The 15,702-nt window shown below is 33.8% G+C and overlaps 2 protein-coding genes across 5 annotated transcripts; one reads left to right on the plus strand and one right to left on the minus strand.

Annotated features, from left to right (window-relative positions):
• The first annotated feature begins 956 nt into the window (after window positions 1-956).
• Window positions 957-2,998, plus strand: LOC126696269 (protein FAR1-RELATED SEQUENCE 5-like). Its single transcript, XM_050393057.1, has 2 exons — window positions 957-2,878; window positions 2,983-2,998. The coding sequence occupies exons 1-2, from the start codon at window positions 957-959 to the stop codon at window positions 2,996-2,998; spliced, it is 1,938 nt and encodes a 645-aa protein (XP_050249014.1).
• LOC126728111 (uncharacterized) lies at window positions 2,452-14,937 on the minus strand. 4 transcript variants are annotated; one of them, XM_050433982.1, is made up of 14 exons: window positions 14,508-14,937; window positions 10,194-10,301; window positions 10,046-10,100; window positions 9,816-9,947; window positions 9,120-9,728; window positions 8,874-9,020; window positions 8,649-8,762; window positions 7,707-8,558; window positions 7,431-7,604; window positions 7,239-7,342; window positions 7,063-7,147; window positions 6,891-6,977; window positions 6,637-6,738; window positions 2,452-3,174 (listed from the first exon to the last, which is right to left on the minus strand). In XM_050433982.1, exons 2-14 carry the CDS (start codon window positions 10,295-10,297, stop codon window positions 3,097-3,099), a joined length of 2,643 nt encoding a protein of 880 aa, XP_050289939.1. In that variant the 5' UTR covers window positions 10,298-10,301; window positions 14,508-14,937; the 3' UTR covers window positions 2,452-3,096. The 4 variants fall into 4 exon arrangements, with proteins under 4 accessions (XP_050289939.1, XP_050289948.1, XP_050289955.1 ...); XM_050433991.1 differs by lacking the exon at window positions 9,120-9,728 and having other exon boundaries at window positions 14,508-14,936; XM_050433998.1 differs by lacking the exons at window positions 9,120-9,728; window positions 9,816-9,947 and having other exon boundaries at window positions 14,508-14,936.
• Window positions 14,938-15,702: the final 765 nt, after the last annotated feature.

The raw sequence follows: 15,702 nt of genomic DNA on the forward strand, positions 1-15,702 counted from the left end.
TTTTTTGATCTCTTTACACAGAATGTACTAAAAAAATTAAACATGTGAATCTAGGCTTACTAAACTTAGGAAGACACTTCCCAAATCCAACTCCCACAATACATTCTAACATATATTTAGATCCAGACAACATGAAATAATTACCTCCAGAGATGATGTTGCTCTGTTAGGAATGTAGACTTTATAATGAACTTTAGCAGCCAGGTTGTCAACATGAAGGGACTTCAAAATGGTGGCATATCATTTGTAGCACGGACTTCACGTCCCCTACCCTTTGAGACTACATACAAAAATAGTTGTTGCTATGAAGGATAGGGATGGAGGGAGAACATTATAACTGCTTAATGATAATGGGCGGAAGTTTGAAGTTGTGTTTGTGAGAATTTGTAGACAGATTTTTTTTAAAGCGATAGTTCATCGTAGGTTATCTTATCCAATTGTTAACTTTTTTTTTTTTTTTTTTTTTTTGCTGGGAATATATATATATATATATATATTTTTTTTTTTTGATAAAATTTTTGGAAGATGGGTGAACGTGGGATTTTTTTTTTTTTTTTTTTTTTTTTTTTTTTTTAATTTAGGATATGAATAGGATATGTAAAAAGTGTGTGGAATGTATCTAAATAGAGATAATGTAGGCGGATTTTTAGGAAAAAAATGTGTCAAACTTTTGAAATTTGTTAAACTGTTTAGTGATAAAAAGTTGTAGACAATTTCATTTTTGCAATTACTTAGAAAAAAAGTGAGAAATCCAAACAGATGAAACCCCTTAAATAGTAGTATAGATAATAAATTGTCACAAAAATTTATTAAAATAATAGTGGAAACTCAGAACATTATAGAAATGATTACAAGGGATCATGATACAAGAATAATATATTGGTCCTCTTTATTTCTTTTTTTTTAAAATTGAAAATTGTACATCTTCTTTGTTTAGGAATAATATATTGGTTCACATGGATCATGATACGGAGAACGAAGGGAAGACTGATTTTATTGATTTGGAAAAACATTGGAGTACTATTCTCGAAAAAGGAATAGATCAGTTGACTGATGCCCAAATAACTGGTTTGAAATTCAGTTCCCTAGATGATGGTGGAGAGTTTTATAACACATATGCAAAGTTGGTTGGGTTTAGTATTCGTAAAGATGAGATAAAGCGTAATAAAGATAACATTGTGACTTCTAGAAGATGGGTTTGTGCAAAGGAAGGGTTGCGAATTAGGAAAAATGAGTCCAATGTAAATTGCATGCGTGAGAGACCAATAACAAGAAGTGGTTGCAAGGCAGCTTTTCGTATTAGGTTTGAACGAAAGTTAGGTGAATGGGTGGTAGGAGAGTTTAAAAGGGAGCATAATCACGACTTAGTTCCACAATTTGAGACTCAATTTCTCCGTTCACATAGGACTATTAAGGATTCTGATAAGGCTCAGATTATAGCATTGCATAATGTTGGGGTCAAATCAAATCAAATCATGGATCATATGATCCAACAAGCTGGAGGATACGAGAATATAGGGTTCACTTCAAAAGATCTCTACAATTATGTAGCGGCAATTCGCAACAACAATACGCGAGATGGTGATGCTGAATGTGCTTTGGGATATTTACAAGCAAAAGTAGACATGGACTCCTCATTTTTTTTTAAATACACTGTTGATGAAGAAAGCCGTTTGGCTAATCTGTTTTGGACAGATTCTCAAAGTCGTTTAGATTATGCATGTTTTGGAGATGTAGTCGCGTTTGATACAACATATAAGACAAATGTATACAAAAAACCCCTTGTTATATTGGTAGGAGTCAACCACCATCGGCAAACTATAGTATTTGGTTTTGGATTATTGGTTGATGAGACCGTTGAAACATATACTTGGGTGTTGCAAAATATGCTTGTAGCAATGAACAATAAGACCCCTATTTCAGTTGTGACAGATGGGGACAAAGCAATGAGTAGAGCTATTAAAACAGTTTTTCCAAAGTCTCGACATCGTTTATGTGTGTGGCATCTTGAAAGGAATGCTTTTGCAAATCTACATGATAAAGTATATGAAAGTTTTATTAGGTGTATGGTACGATATGTTACACCAGATGAATTTGAAGACATGTGGAAGAAAATGGTTGACAATCACAATTTACATAACCATGAATGGTTGCATGAAATGTATGCTAAAAAAATGAAATGGGCTGAAGCTTACATGAGAGGTCATTTTTTTTCTGGCTGCAGGAGTACACAATGTTGTGAAGCCATGAATGCATTCTTGAATAGATTTTTGGATAGGAAGACTAGGCTTTATGAGTTATTCCAGCAAGTTGATAGAGCACTTTCACGTATTAGACACAATGAGATGGGGGCAGATTTTTCTTCAAATTATACTGAACCTATTCTGATTACTGGGTTAGCTGAAATAGAGAAACATGCTGCTACTATATTCACAAGGGAGATATTCAGCATGGTTCAAGAAGAATTATTGAATGAACAAAAATTCATTGTGCTTTACTACATAGATAAGGAAGGTTATCATACGTACACGTTATCTCAGTATGCATCCCCTGACTCAAGATGGGAGGTTGTGTATTGTCAAGCTGATCAATCTATGAAGTGCTCTTGTTTGCTATTTGAGTCATATGGATATCCTTGTGGGCACCTATTTGCTATTATGAAGGTTGAACATTTGAAACAGATTCCACCGACATGTATAATGAACAGATGGCTGAAAACAGCAAAGTCCGACTTGCCTTACAAACTTGAATCCCAAATGTCTCCTGATATCATACGTATGGCACAGTTTAGTGCATTGTCTGCTAGTTGTAGTCAGATGTGTTACTTTGGTTCAAGAACAACACAAGGCTTCGAAGAATTGAAGGTTGAAATAGCAAGGTTGACACGCCGCATGGAAGAACTTTATAATTCAAGTAAAGAAGCTGCTGAAGATGGGATACGCACTGCGTCCAATAAAGCAAACTTAAATGTTCGTGATCCAGCCATTGTCAAGACTAAAGGCGACCATGGTAGCACAAGCAACAGCCACAGCCATGCGAAAGTTAGGCGATGCAGCAGTTGTAAAGATGTTGGACACACAAGGCGCACATGTCCATCTACACATATTCAACAAGGTGAACATGTTGATGGTGACAACGTCCCTGAATCCATGGAACATCCAGCTGTTGGCTCACCTGATTTGGAAACAAATTATTATAATTTTCTTTAATAGTGAAATGTCGATGGGATATTTACTAGACAACATATGAATTTTTTTTTTCCGGCTTTTAGCTTTTTTGGTTAAACTTCATTTTTGGTTATTGTTATCACATTGTTAGTTTTTGGAATAGAGTTACTGGATTGGAGTTGGTATTAAGTTCATCTTGTTATCACCGGTTCTTTTTAGTTGCTTGCTTTATGTTTTCTAATATGAAAAACTCTTTGAGTACTGATCTTAGAAGCAAACCCCGAGTTCTTAGTCATGTGGCTTAATGGTTAGAAATTTTCTGTTCTAGGTCCTGTTTTTTATTTTGATATTCTAATTCTGTATTCCAGGACTAGTACTGTTAGTTTTATATCTATATTGGGACCATTAATGAATTGCAATGATATTGAAATCCTTATGAGATAGATGTGTATGTATTTCTAGTAATTCATACGTCCTTGGACACTGAAATATTTTTATCAAGAGGGTCACACGATTATTGGTAGCAATATGATGTTCCACGGTTGTGTGCTCTTCATGCTTGAGCTATATAGATAGTTGAAGTACATGTAGGCCCTTTGACAAGAAGCAAAATCAAAGGAACCCTCTGGGGGGCAGAGATACATTATTGCATCCACTGCCACCCCCCCCCCCCCCCCCCAAAAAAAAAAAAAGGTTTTTCTAAGTAGTTAAATGACTTCATATTTCTATATTATGAAAGGTTTTCTTAAGGTTTTTTTTTTCCTCCCATAAATCAAGAAATAAAAAAGAGAAACTTTTATATTGGGACACACAAATTGTATGCCAATAAGTTAAACAATTCTGGGCCTATCTTCAAAATTACATGTGACTCTTAAAAGCAATGCCAGACTTCTATCAAATGATACCTTTTCTCTTTTATATTTTTCTTTTTATGCTAAGACCTTTATTGTACAGGTTATCAGTGAAGACCGTGGTTCAACACCATATGTAGGTGGCGATCAATATTATTTGACACTGGAAGGAATTAGTGTTGGAGACACATATGTACCCTTTAACTCTTAAGGTAGGGTTTCTAAGGGCAACATTTGTATGGATTCAGGATCACCACCATTGACTTTGCCACCAAATTTTTATGATCGCTTAGTGGTGGAAGTGAAGAACCAGATTTCAATTGATCCCATTAAAAATGACACTCTTTTGGGGACACGGCTTTGCTATAGAACTGAAATTACTAATAAAAATGGACCAATATTGACTGTCCATTTTGAAGGAGCAGATGTGGAGTTAAAGCCCATACAAACTTTCAATCGACCAGTTAAAGAATATGAATATTACTGCTTTGCAATTACAAATTTGCAAATACTAAGTTGGATTTTAAGGATGGCGCAGGATTATATGGCAGCAGTGTTCAAGCAAATTTTTTGATTGGGTATGACTTGGAAACAAAGATGGCCTACTTCAAGCCAACTGATTGCACCAAACTGTAGAGTTTTCCACTTTCATGGAACCTATACGATCAATGGAATTAAGATATATACCTACTTATACTTCATAAATATAGCTTAATTATCCTTTTTTTTTTTAATTTAAAAAAAGGCTTTATTTTCGTTGCGATCTAATCACATTTCCAGCAATTTAAAGAAATGTTTTTACTGATCGCTCCTCTTTTGCTGTCCAAAAAAATATAAAGTAAGCTTTACATTCTTTTCTTATTCATTAATTGTTTTGGATTGGACCTTGGGAACTCTAATATTTATTTTCCCTCTCTCTATGGAAGACTTATTGGATTATCATCAAAGAAAGCCGTCACCGAAGTTTTAGAAAAAGTTTAATTCAAATCATGTTTTGTCTCTTCTAAAAAAAATAAAAATTCATGTTTTGTGAATGACTTTAGGTTACGTGGCAATCCTGACTTTAGGTACCTTTGTCTTCGCCTAAAAAAGAAATTCTTTTTTTTTTTTAATTAGAGAGAGAGAGAAATTCATGGATTATACGGACACTTCCTTTAATTTTTTCTAACTTAACTGAAATTTGTGTGTATATATACATACAAATTAGAATTTGGAAATCTACATATTCTTTACAAATCTCGTCTTTTAGTGTTAGGGGTGGCAATTTTTATCCATATCCATGAACCCCAAAAAATGACCAAAATACCCTCGAAACCTAAAAAATGACCAAAATACCCTCGAAACCTAAAAAATGACCAAAATACCCCCAAAACCAAAAAAATTACCAAAATATCCCTGAAACTCCAAAAAATTACCAAAATACCCCCAAAATCCAAAAAATGACCAAAATACTCCTAAAACCTAAAAATTACTAAAATACCATCAAAACCCAAAAACTGACCAAAATACCCTCGAAATCTAAAAATGACCAAAATACTTCCAAAACCCAAAAAAAAACCAAAATACCCCTGAAACTCAAAAAAATGACGAAAATACTCCCAAAACACAAAAAATGACCAAATTACCTCTGAAACCCAAAAAATGACCAAAATACCCCTAAAATCTAAAAATGACCAAAATACCTCCAAAACCCAAAAAATGACAAAAATTCCCCCAAAACCCAAAAAATGACCAAAATACCCCCAAAACCCACAAAATGACCAAAATACCTCCAAAATCTCTAAAATGAGTAAAATACCCCCCAAAACCTCTCAAATGTCCAAAATATCCCCAAAACCCAAAAACTGACCAAAATACCCTCAAAACCCAAAAAATGACCAAAATAACCCCAAAACCCACAAAATGAGAAAAATACCTCCAAAACCTCTAAAATGAGCAAAATCACCCCCCCCCCCCCAAACCTCTAAAATGTCTAAAATATCCCCAAAACCCAAAAATTACCAAAATACCCTAAAAACCCAAAAAATGTCCAAAATGCTTCCTAAATCTAAAAACTGACCAAAATACCCTCAAAACCCAAAAAATAACCAAAATAACCCCAAAACCCACAAAATGAGAAAAATACCTCCAAAACCTCTAAAATGAGCAAAATACCCCCCCCCCCCCCAAACCTCTAAAATGTCCAAAATATCCCCAAAACCCAAAAATTACCAAAATACCCTAAAAACCCAAGAAATGTCCAAAATGCTTCCTAAATCTAAAAAATGACCAAAATACCCCCTAAACCTTAAAAATGACCGAAATACCTTTGAAACCTTAAAATTACCAAAAATACCCCCGAAACCTAAAAAATGACCAAAATACCTCTGAAACCTGTAAAATGATTAAAATACCCCAAGACCTAAAAAATGACTAAAATAACCCCAAAACCTATTACAATGACCAAAATACCCCAAAAACCAAAAAAAAATATCAAAATACCCCAAAAACCTAACAATTACCAAAATACACCCTAAACCTAAAAAATTACCAAAATACTCCCTAAACCTAAAAGTACAAACAAATAATGTATTAGCATGTGTTAATTTAAAATACACAAGTGTGTTAAGTAAATTTACCTGTTCACAACACATCAATCTTGACATATACTTGTCATCGTCCCTATACGTCCTTTTAAACCATTCCAGTGTGGGATTACCATCTTCTTCAATCATTTTTTGCTACAAACATATATATATGTATATATATATATATATAGAAATAACTAAGCAATGAAATACTATAAGCACAACCCGAAACATATATAAAAAATGAAAAGTAATATGTTAATTAAATACTATATGCACAACCAAAAATAATTAAGCAAACTTACCGAGAAATGTGTTGGCAAATGCCACGCATATAGTTGTCCATACTTTTTCCCTTCCAAAGTCATCATGCAAATGGTCAAGCTAATAATCTAGCATAAAATATTATTGTTAGAGTTAGTGAATAAATAAAAAAAATTAATATTATATTTTCCTATTTTAATTTCATAAACTAACCTGACTGCTAATCCATTGGTTAGGGAGCAATGAAAAAAAAGCCGCACGATCACCATGCTCATATTTCATGCTAGCAAGAACTTCACTGAACATTATTCATTAACATATTATTTAGTTAGATCTTATTCAAAAAATGCATTAATATTAATTTCTATATATAAACAAAAATGACAAACCTCCCATCTAGATCCTTATTGAAAATATAATTGCATATGATCTTCTCCAATTCAGTAAATGGTGCAAACTCATTGATACTCTCCTCATCAACCAGTCTGGATTCCTAAAACAATATAGTATATAATAATTAACATGGGAAAATATGTTGTATTCTCACCCTAATTTATTAATGTACACATTAAAGGATTCACCTGGGACGTATCTTTGATTTTTTTCATCTTTTTCAAATTCGGAACTACAACTTGGGAGGTGACAATTGGGCTACGTTTTAGAGATTTATTGACTTTACTCTTGGCAGAATGTGTAACACATGATGCAATAATTCTATTGTTATGTGGGAAAGTTAATTGTAGCATATCCACATCCTGCACAATTTATAACAAATAAACAAAATTAAAAAATTGTGTAGCTAATAGAAATTCTAAACTATTTTAAAATAATTAACTAGCAAGTATTGTACTGCTTACCACATTACGAGATAGGACTGTTTTGCTACCAGATTCTTTAATGGATTTGCTTAGCCCAACCATGTGAACATTGCGGTCATTCTCTATTGTGTCTTGTATTGGAGATGATGACACCGTCTTAAATTCTCTTTTAATGGGTACTGTATCATCTTGGTGCATTTTGTCTTGAACTGGAGATATAGACTTTTTCTTAGATTCTTTTTTAACATGAATTGTATCATCTTGGTCCATTTTGTCTTCGACTGGAGATGTAGACTCTTTCTTAAGCAACACCTTTGTCTCATTTTTAAGCTCTTCTACAATATCATTTAGGTCCAAATCAATGGTATGTCCAGTATGTTCCCTTTTTGCTACATTCTTTAACTCCAAACAAATAGGTTTGGATGTATCATCTTGGTGCCTTTTGTCTTGAACTAGAAATGTAGACTCTTTCTTAGATTCTTTTTTAACATGAACTGTATCATCGTGGTCCATTTTTCCTTGGACTAGAGATGTAGACTCTTTCTTAGGCAGCACCTTTGTCTCATTTTTAAGGCCTTCTACGATATCATTTAGGTCCAAATCAATGGTATGTCCAGTACGTTCCCTTTTTGCTACATTCTTTAACTCCAAACAAATATCATTCTTAAATGTTTCCGTATTGTTTGCAAACACATTCTTTAACTCCAAAACAATCTCATTCTTAAATGTTTCCATATTGTTTGCAATGACATTCTTCAACTCCAAAACAATATCTTTCTTAAATGTTTCCATATTTTTTGCAATGACATTCATGGTGTTATGCAAAACTAGCATATCATCTCTAATACTTGTTAAGGATTGCTCAAATCTATGAGTTGCTTCATCAGAATCCTGTGGATTAATTTATAGAAACAATCATAAAAACATGTCCATTATCAAAAAATCATCAAAGTCATAAAATTTATTGGGTGAAAACGATACCATATTTGGCTTGTGTTCATCCCTACATGGCATAGCATGAGACTGATTAATATATTGCTTTTCCAATGGAATATTGGCAGTCTCATATCCACCCTCCATTTGTGTTACTACTAACTATAATAAACATAAAATAAATAATGTCAACTACATACGGTAAAAATTCAAATAAGCACTAGATTTAATAGAATGATAAGTATTCAAACATTATAAAAAATCAATTGTTACCTTAGGACTATCAAAACCTCCAATTGAATGTAATTTCAGCATCCTTTGCTTAACTTCCTCTTTTCCCCAAAAACAAATACGTGGTCGATGTCGTTTGGAAACATGTTCAACGTCAATTTCAACGTTAACGTGTTCAAAATAAAACAACTGCAAATGTATAAAATGTTTATAAAATTATAATCAAGATTCATAGAAATTTAAGAAATAAAATTGTATTCTTGAATGTAACTATTTACTACATATTACCATTAATAACAACACGCAACCATCAACTGCTATAAGATTATTGTCTTTATGTTTGCGTACACCTTGAATGAGAAAATCTAGCACGAACTTTGCCCAATTCAAGTTTCTAATCTCTTCAACATTACGGCAAATTAAAACAAAAGACCGTTTCATATAAGATTTTGTAGTGGGACATAATAAAGTACCCACTATAAACAGCAAAAAATAACTCACAAATTCATTTCCAAATGTTTCCATCTTATTCAACTCATCCTCTAAGAGCTTAATTGGTATATCCCCTTCCACATTTAATCCATATTGTTGGCACATATGATTTATCTCTTCTGCGCTCCCAACAATAGATATATCAACCCCATTTGATCTTATTCCTAAAATATATTCTACATCTTCAGTGGAAATCGGTAACCTCTTACCACAAATATCCAATGCACATGAATTTTGGTCAAAATGATCAATTAACCATTTGCATAAATCTCTATCCAAATTTATAAACTTTAAATCCAACAAACTACCAAACCCTAACTCTTGAATGACAGATTTTTGTCTTAGATTCAATTTGTTAACCATCGAACGAACGCGACCAAGGGTACACCGAGTATCTAATGAAACCTGCATTATAAAATAAATAAAAAAGGTTTTATAACGAAATTTAATACATAGTGATGCATTCTAAAAGTTTCATAGGTAAATACTTACTTTACGTGGTTTGCAAGGAATATTATGTTTTAGATTTGCATAATTTTCACAATTCTCACGTGCTTCCCTCCTATACTCTAATTTAGAGTCGTCATCAAGATTATTCCACTTTTTTGTAATCTCATCCTTAACCTGTAATTTTAGATTTTCATACTCAAGTATGATGTCCATGAATATGTGAACTAAAAAATAATAATAACCTAAAAAAATATAAGTATTATTCAACTTACAGCTTTACTTATCTTGACAATGCCTTCAGCTTTCATCATTTCTACTTGCCTTTTACTAAAAATCCAAATTGAACAAAACTCACTTTCTTGAATATAACATTAGGATAAATAAAACAAGTAAATATATATTGAATTGCGTGAATCTTACTAATAAATTATAAATGCTCCAAGTGGTCTTTTCGGGGGCCTAACTTGGAGAGCATCTTGCTCTTCAATGGCATCTTGCTCTTCAATGTTCTTCACTCTCCCCATACTCCTATCACAATATAGCATGAAGAAAAAAAAAAAAAAAAAAAAAAAGGTAAGCAATAACATGCATTAAAAAGTAAATATATTTCATGGTTGAATTTTGAAACTAGACAAAAGGTGAATTTTGAAACTAAACATAAAATAAATTTGTGTGATGTGGACACAAGATATAAGGAGTTTGCTATCAATTGGGCCTAAAGCATCAACCTATGCAAAACCTGCTAAATCATCAAAATCTATGAAGTATTCAACACCCCTAGGCCTTGGCTTAGTAGTAGCTTTTTCATCAAGTAGAGAAAAAAGCATTGAAATGATTTTCCAACTTTAAAAAATTTAAAATTTAAAATTGAAAGAAAAAAAAAAGGTAATAAAATGATATTTAACAGCTGATAATGTAGTTTTAAAATAATATAAAAAAATTAAATTAAAAAAAAAAAAAGGCATCAACAAACATCCAAATAAGCAGGGCCAAGGAATGAGAAAGTTGAGCAAGGAATCAAACAGAGGTGGCATCAATAACAAATTCATCCCATTTTTGTTTGATCTTCTTGAATTGACTTAGAGAATGACTCCCATGTACTCCCTCTTTCAATAATGTAAGTTTGAGTTGCCAAATACTCTTATTTGAAAGAAAATAATTGATGTAGAATAGAGGGCTTTGATATTAAAATTTATAAAAGACAGAAGAATTCTCAAGGGACTATGCAGAGCCACACTGCTAGAAAGTAGAAAGGCGCAGGATGATGTATGTATAACTTTTGCCTGGTCTTGCATTTATCTAACTCCACTTGTGTTCGACTTATCATGGTTCTTGTTTTATATTACTTTACATGTGACTAACTGAAAATTGCTAGTTTAGATTATGCATTTATTTTTTGCATGCTCGTGTTCTATATTAATTCTTTTTTATACTGCACGTTGACATTTTCTTTAATGAATTTTCTATTTCTACTTGACATATTATATAGGCTGACACATAAAGGTAGTTTAATAGTTGAATTCCAATGTGATGACTAATGAGTGGGGTGATTATGGAGATGGACTGCACTTAATGCAACTTGACATCCATTTCTAAAATCAATTATTTGTTTTGTATAAGTTTCTAGGGCTTGTACAAAGTCAAGAGTCATTAAATCCAGACAGGGCTTAGGAGTTTCATCATTCAATTGTGAGAATGTTTATCATAATTTTTGGATGCAAGTTAGTTGGACATTTTCCTTTTTTCTTCTTCTCCCTTTTTTTTGGGAGAAAAGGGATTCCCTAGTTCTCTCAGTTCCTCCACCGTTGGGTGTAGTTTTGGTTAATTTGTTCTCAGTTGGATGGTTCTATTTGAAGAACTACATTAGAGAGGGTTTTCTGTGGATCTTTCTCTAAAGGAATTTTCTGATGTAAATTTCCCAGCTTTTTGTTGGTTGTTACCTAGGTTTAAATAATTTTCCTTCAAGTATCACTTATTAAAAACAAAACATTCCTTCAAGTGTCTCATTTGCACATTTATATTTTTTAATGCCATTCCACCAAAGTCCACCAGGGGATTTTAATCCTAATCCTTAAGTTTATCCTTAGGCCTTTGGTATCATTCATGCCTTACTCATGTAAGAGATAGATGAGTGGTAAAATGCATTATCATGGATTTTTCCTTGAAAGGCATCCTCCGTTGACAAATCAATTTGAAGCCTATGATTCCACAAGTTTTTTTATTGTAAATGTCTCGATTATGGGTTGAAAACTCAATGGGTCCATCTGTAACTTACCAATAAAGTAAATGTCTATAGGCTTTTGGCAAACTAGTATAAGTTAGAGCTAGTGGTTGGTTAAGTTCTGTTTTGGCTAGACATGGTCTAGACTGGTTTGGTTTGGGTTGTGTTGAATAATTAGAAGGGGAGGCACTAGTCAGAAAGCAGGAAATGAAGGGTTGGTGCCAGTTGGTATTAGCTTAATGTGGCAGCTTGGTTTGGTTTAGACGTTTAGTGACTCCAATACCTGTCCTGTTGGCATGTAAGATAAAAGAGGGACACAGTTTTGATACAGGAGATGATCTAATTAGGAAGGCTGTTTTTATTACAACTTCAATTTATGGTGAACATCAGACAGATAAAATATCTACAACTGAAACTCTGAGCAAACTCACCAGGCTTCTTTCAAATTCTAAATTTTAGAGAAACCAACTCTAAAATAGGAAACCAACTAAAAAAAATAGCACAAACCAACACTGAAATTGGTGTTCTTACTGCCTTATAGTATGCATTCTCAAGAGAAATAGGCTCTTGTATCATGGCTTCCAACCTATGAATACAATGACTGAAGAAAAAGACCAATAACTAGAAAAGCAAAACATAATTGTTCAGAAATTTTTTTTAATAAACAAAATAATTCAAGCACCTATGCAGGATTAGACATGACTTCACTTTCCTTCCTCTCTTACTGAGGCAAGAGATGCCATTTGCCAAAGACCATTGCTAAAAATTGCTCAGCAAGTTTGGTATACTCATAAGCACAAGTCAGTTGAGGCAAAAGTTTGTACAATAATGAGTGGCACAAAACTTGCCATAGTAGTAATTGTTCAACGGTTAAAACAAGATACTCCATGAAATAGAAAATTTAGTTAGAACCAACATGGAGAAATCCTCATATTGTGAGAGACAAGAGTAGAGCATTAGAACTCCTTGTTGCAATAACCATTCAATTCAAGTTGGTGATAAAGGATATAAACAATCAACAGTCATCAACTTAACTCAGCAGTAAATATTACATCAGTAGCTCTGGTCATATCAGATCTATGGAATCCATAAAGCTCATTTACTAGACCGGTTATCTGCATGTACAACTAGGCTTTAGAAGGTAGCAGTCAATCATTGTAGGCAGTATCTTGAAAATTGTATATACCTTTTTTTTTTTTTTTTTCCCCTGATAAGTAACGAAAATTTTATTGATAAAAAAGGAAACACCCGTGTACATTAGGGGTGTACTCAGGGAAGAGTACAATCAATCTTTCAAATTACAATGCTCAAGCATATCTAGAAAATTAGGACAGGGAAAAGGTTTAAAAGCAAGACTCCAGTCCAGTAAAGTACAAAAAAAGAGAGACTAAATCTCAATAATAGACCATTCACATCCCTCAAAGCATCTAGCATACTGTTCCCGCCTAAGACACCACATAATACAATGTGACACAGCCCTCCGAAAAGCTATATTTCCGTTTCTACCAAAGGTACCTTGCCAGGCTGCTAACAAATCAAGGACCCTGTGGCATAACCCAAATAAGACCAAACAAACTCCACACTATTGTCCATAACTCATACACTATGCAACATTGAAGAAGAAAATGGCCCACTGACTCTCCCCACTCAAGTGCAAAGTGCGTTCAACAAGTAAAAAGAAATAGCTTTTTGAGCTTATTTTGACGCACCCCACACCAAAAAGAGAAAACTTTTTTCCCTAGTTTCAACAAATAAGCAAATCAGAAAAGCACATCTGAACACAAACCAAACAGCACAAACTGTTTTCCAAGGTTGCAAGAAGTCATCAATATGATTATGATGTATAATACCTTCATCAGTAGAGTTTTGAAACTGACTCACCAATTCTTTAAGGTATTGCAGCCTTGGACTTCCATATTTTCCAGTTCGCTCTTCTTGTCTCCGATCATTGGTAAACATTTAATTTACGTTGATGGTTGTTCTTACTGCCAAGGTGGTCGAAAAAAAAAAAAAGACTCCTAAATCTGTAGGTCCATAGTATCGTGTCCTCCCCACACTCCCAACCAAATCTAATCTTATCCCAACTTATGGATAAGGGTTCCCACGTCTCACATTCCAAACTCAAAAGTGTAAAGACTTTTTTTTTCTTTTTTTTGAGAAACCGGTCTGTGAGACAGACCGATGCTTTTATTATTAAAACATAAGAAAACTAATCAAACAGAGCAAGGGGGATAATGTCCCCAGGTAAGTCTTCAACCCAAACTTGACATTCTAATTCTAGCCCAACCCGGGATTTCTTTGCCAAAGCATCAGCAACCTTATTACAATTTCGTTTCACATGGCAGTAGTGATCCAGGCAATCAATGGTGGACTGACAAGCCCTTTGGTGTAAAGATTAATTTGTCAAATATATAAGAACCGAAACTCAAACAAAACAATAATATCATAAACCCACAAAGTTTAGAGAAATAATATAAACCCATATTAGCGTTAATCGTATGTAAAGAGAGAACCTGAAGATTGTGGGTGGCGCCGCCGATTTAGAATGGAAGAGAAGAAGCACTGCCGAGTCGTCCGGGAAGAGATGAAGCACCGTCGAGTTGGATTGGATATGAGTGCGCCGCTGATTTGAATATGGATTGGAAGCGAATAAGCTAGAGAGCGGCGCCGACAAGTGGATTGGATGAGAAGGACCGCCTCCGATTTGAGGTTATGGGTGCGCCGGGCTCTGAGTGTTTGTGGGTGCGCCGGGCTCTGAGGGTTTTGTGGGTTGCGCCTCAGATGTGGTATCAACGATTTGAGGGTTTTGTTTAGAGAGGCAAACAGAGCAAACGATTTGAGGGCTTTGTTTAGAGAGGCTCTGTGAGGGTTTTGTTTAGAGAGGCAAACAGAGCTGGGTAGAGACGCAAACGTGAGACAGGAGAAAGGCGGAAAGGCTGATGAATGTTTTAATTTTTTTTTGTTTATATTTAAAACCTGTTTAACCGGTAACCAAAAACCTTTAAAATTATATTAACGGACATGATCAAAACCATAAGAAATTAACGGCCCAGATATAGGTGGGTACCGTACCCCCCCTTTTTTGGAGGGGGTACAGTAGAATGACCCATTCATAATATAGTGAATCTAAAGTTGTTTTATGCCTTCATAATATAGTAGCTTTTATGTGCAAGACAGGACAATCCATTAAAACCTGTGTCATTGTCTTGGGAATTTTTGGCTTTTTAGTGTTTTTTGTGTAATTCTGGACATTCCAAAGGTATTTTGGTAATTTTGGAAGTCAATAGGGTATTCAACTAGTTTTAAAGGTATTTGAGTCATATTGGATTGAATGGGTAGGTTACTAATTAAATGGGTTGGGCGGGTAATAGATAATTAATTTATATATAAATAAGTCATAAATTGATAAATGAGTTATAACGCACCCAACCCATTTATGACCCAACCAGCTCATTTGTCACCCTTACTAAAAGGTAATGTCTTCGGCCTATTTTAGTTTCAATGGTTGATTTTCGTTCATTCCTAGATATGGGTTTGAAAGATTATGGTAAAATTTTCATGAGTTTTTTGTTTTCTTTGGATGTGTCTATATGGGTCTATATCTACTGGTAAGGCTAGGAGTGACAATGTTATTGAGGTTTGGAGCTTGAATTAGTTTAGTTTTGTTAAAAATTTGTTAGAGATTTTATTTTTTAGAGTTCAAGGTTG

Source organism: Quercus robur, chromosome 1 (genome assembly GCF_932294415.1).
Source record: "Quercus robur chromosome 1, dhQueRobu3.1, whole genome shotgun sequence".
Taxonomy (NCBI): domain Eukaryota; kingdom Viridiplantae; phylum Streptophyta; class Magnoliopsida; order Fagales; family Fagaceae; genus Quercus; species Quercus robur.